Here is a 1,062-nt window from a genome sequence, read left to right as displayed (position 1 = left end):
GCTCAGCCCTTGTTTTCCCCCATCAGGATTTGTCCTTCCCAAAGCTTGGGCGGATGGAGGAGGAGGCTGCGAGGAAGAGGAAGATGCCTTGGGCCCCCCAGGCAGGTGAGGAGGAAGTCAGTGGCCCTTTGGGCGGGTGTTGTGCTGGCTCTGTCAGCCGAGCATGGCCCCGGCTGCAGGACAACCCCGCTGCCGCCGCCGTCCTGCCGGGGCCGGAGTTGGGGGGATGTCCTTGGCCTTCCCTGTGGGCCGGAGGCAAATCCCCTCCCTGTCCTTCTTGCTTCCTGCCCCAGGCCCCGAGCTGAGGCCGGAGAGCCCGGAGGACAAATCCCCCCTTGAGAGCCTGGTGGGAGAGGCCGTTTTGAAGGGCTCCCCGGCGCAGGAAGGCAGCGGGGAGGAAAAGGGCCGGAGATCCCCCCGCAGGAGGGGCTCCAAAGCCATCCCAGGGTGCTCTGAGGAGGAAAGACCCAGCCTGTGCCGGGAAGGCGGCCGGAGCTTGAGGCGGAGCTCTGACCTGGTGGTCCCTGAGCAGCCTCCCAGCAGGGAGAAGCCCTTCAGGTGCTTGGAATGTTGGAAGAGCTTCAGGAAGAGCTCTGACCTCCTCACCCACCTGCACATCCACACTGGGGCACGTCCCTACACGTGTGGGGAATGTGGGAAGAGCTTCCACTGCAGGTCCCACCTGATCCAACACCAGCACATCCACACTGGGGAACGGCCCTACAAGTGTGGGGAATGTGGGAAGAGCTTCAACCAGAGGTCCACCCTTGTCAAGCACCAGCACATCCACACTGGGCAGAAGCCCTACAAGTGTGGGGAATGTGGGAAGAGCTTCAGGCAGAGGTCCACCCTCGTCAAGCATCAGCACATCCACACTGGGCAGAAGCCCTACAAGTGTGGGGAATGTGGGAAGAGCTTCAGGCAGAGGTCCACCCTCGTCAGTCACCATCGCATCCACACTGTGGAGAAGCCCTACAAGTGTGGGGAATGTGGGAAGAGCTTCAGGCAGTGGTATGAAATGTTCCTACACCATCGCATCCACACCGGGGAACGGCCGTATAC

General features: G+C 62.1%; 1 protein-coding gene across 1 annotated transcript; it reads left to right on the top strand.

Moving 5' to 3' along the window:
• Positions 1-226: 226 nt before the first annotated feature.
• On the top strand, positions 227-1,056 carry LOC113942323 (gastrula zinc finger protein XlCGF49.1-like; the record flags this gene model as incomplete). The annotated part of the gene is made up of 1 exon (XM_027633458.1): positions 227-1,056. A coding segment is annotated over exon 1 (830 nt), but the record flags the coding sequence as incomplete, so codon positions are not given.
• Between the last annotated feature and the right edge of the window lie 6 nt (positions 1,057-1,062).

This window comes from Corapipo altera, unplaced genomic scaffold (genome assembly GCF_003945725.1).
Source record: "Corapipo altera isolate COAL_440 unplaced genomic scaffold, ASM394572v1 48352, whole genome shotgun sequence".
NCBI lineage: Eukaryota > Metazoa > Chordata > Aves > Passeriformes > Pipridae > Corapipo > Corapipo altera.
Note: the sequence above shows the minus strand (reverse complement) of the source record. Positions and strands in the feature narration are given on the sequence as shown.